General features: G+C 38.2%; 1 protein-coding gene across 1 annotated transcript; it reads right to left on the reverse strand.

Moving 5' to 3' along the window:
- Nucleotides 1-388: 388 nt before the first annotated feature.
- LOC112167098 (disease resistance protein RGA5) lies at nt 389-1,379 on the reverse strand. Its single transcript, XM_024304061.2, has 3 exons — nt 1,214-1,379; nt 1,037-1,115; nt 389-920 (listed from the first exon to the last, which is right to left on the reverse strand). Exons 1-3 carry the CDS (start codon nt 1,280-1,282, stop codon nt 691-693), a joined length of 378 nt encoding a protein of 125 aa, XP_024159829.1. The 5' UTR covers nt 1,283-1,379; the 3' UTR covers nt 389-690.
- Nucleotides 1,380-1,619: the final 240 nt, after the last annotated feature.

Genomic DNA, 1,619 nt, shown 5'->3' on the forward strand with positions numbered 1-1,619 from the left:
AACTCAGCCTTTGCTAACATCATCATGAAAAGGCAAATGAGCGATTAAGAAAAATATGGTCCACAGACTCTGAACCTTTGCAACAAAGACCACATCTTGAAGCTATAGATACATCTCTTTTTTGCAAAAAGTCATCAGCAAGTACACGACCATGTAAAACCTTCCATGTTAATAAGGACATTCTTGGTGTTATATAATGAGACCACATGATCTTACCCCAGTTCAAAGGAAGCAATGGCTGCCTTAAGAAATGATATGTAATCTTAGCTAGGGTTGGGATTGGGCCCGGCCCGTGCAAAATTTATAGGGCCCGAGCTCGGACCGAAATTTTTCGGGCCGGGTTTTCCGGGTTTTCGGGCCCAAATTTGTACAAATGCTCAACCTCAATATCAGAGGGGGACACCATACTTTATGCTTTGGTTTTGCTCAGACTTTCAGATCACATATTTCGTAAAAATCTTAAAGTTTTACTTCTCACGAATTAAACAAAATGCAGAGAAGAAAATAGAAGATTAACACAAGATATTGAACAAATTGCAGTCAAAATCGAAACATACAAGTCTACAAGGCTACTGAAAAGAGAGAGAGAGAGAAAAAAAAAAATACCAAACATATACACTAGTTCTTGGAAGAATATTGTATTTTGACGGGGGAAATAAATTGAACGTTGCTAAAAGTGCTCAAGTTCGATCACCAGTAGAAAACATCGCACACAGGATATTGAGCACAGCTTGATGTCCATTGAATTGGAATAGTTTCAACTTTTGGCTTCTTTTCTTCGGGCTTCACTTCTTCAACACTTACTATTTGGGCGTAGCTGAGTTTCTTCCTCAACAATTTGGCCAAGCAAACCGAATCAATTCCGACTCCGATCGCAACAACTTGGTCTTTGTCTGCTTCTATAGACACACTGCTCACACCTGTATAGTTATCCAATTTATTCTACATATCAGCACTTGGGTTTGTCTACTTTTACACAAAAGATATTTGATATTTTGTTGAAAAAGATATTTGATATTTGGTTTATGATGCATACCTTTAAAGCCGGCGGCAGTCTTGAAGGCCTCAGTTTTGCGTTTCTCAGAGCTAAATTGCACCTTTATAACTATCTTTTGCTGCGTAAATTAACGACGTTAGTTAGAGCTTCTTCACAAACATTCTTAAAGAAACTTCACACTTCACAAGATAAATCCAACGATGATCAAATGCTTACCTTCACGGTAGAGGCCGAAGAGTATACAGAATTTTGACAATCTGAAAAACAAAAACATAAATTCCACATTGGATAAGCTGGAAGTTGTGTTCAGAGAAAAATCTACGATTTATCTTTCTAGTACTTGGAGTCTTGGAGCACTTCGAGGTCAATTGCAAAGAAACAATGACACTAGGTTCAATTTATAACAACATAGTCTTCGTAGAATAATAATATCCCCAATTGACCTGTCCCTACAGAGATTGCGACTAATTTTGTGAGACAAGATTTCTTATGTGATACTCTGTTGCTAGGAAACCAAGGTTTTCAGAAAACCCGGTCGAGTCAAGTCAACCGCGCGTTATAGCTACGGTCATATCGTGCACCCAGAATATACACTATGGTTCTTTCATTGAGACAGATAAGG

This window comes from Rosa chinensis, chromosome 5 (assembly GCF_002994745.2).
Source record: "Rosa chinensis cultivar Old Blush chromosome 5, RchiOBHm-V2, whole genome shotgun sequence".
Lineage (NCBI taxonomy): Eukaryota > Viridiplantae > Streptophyta > Magnoliopsida > Rosales > Rosaceae > Rosa > Rosa chinensis.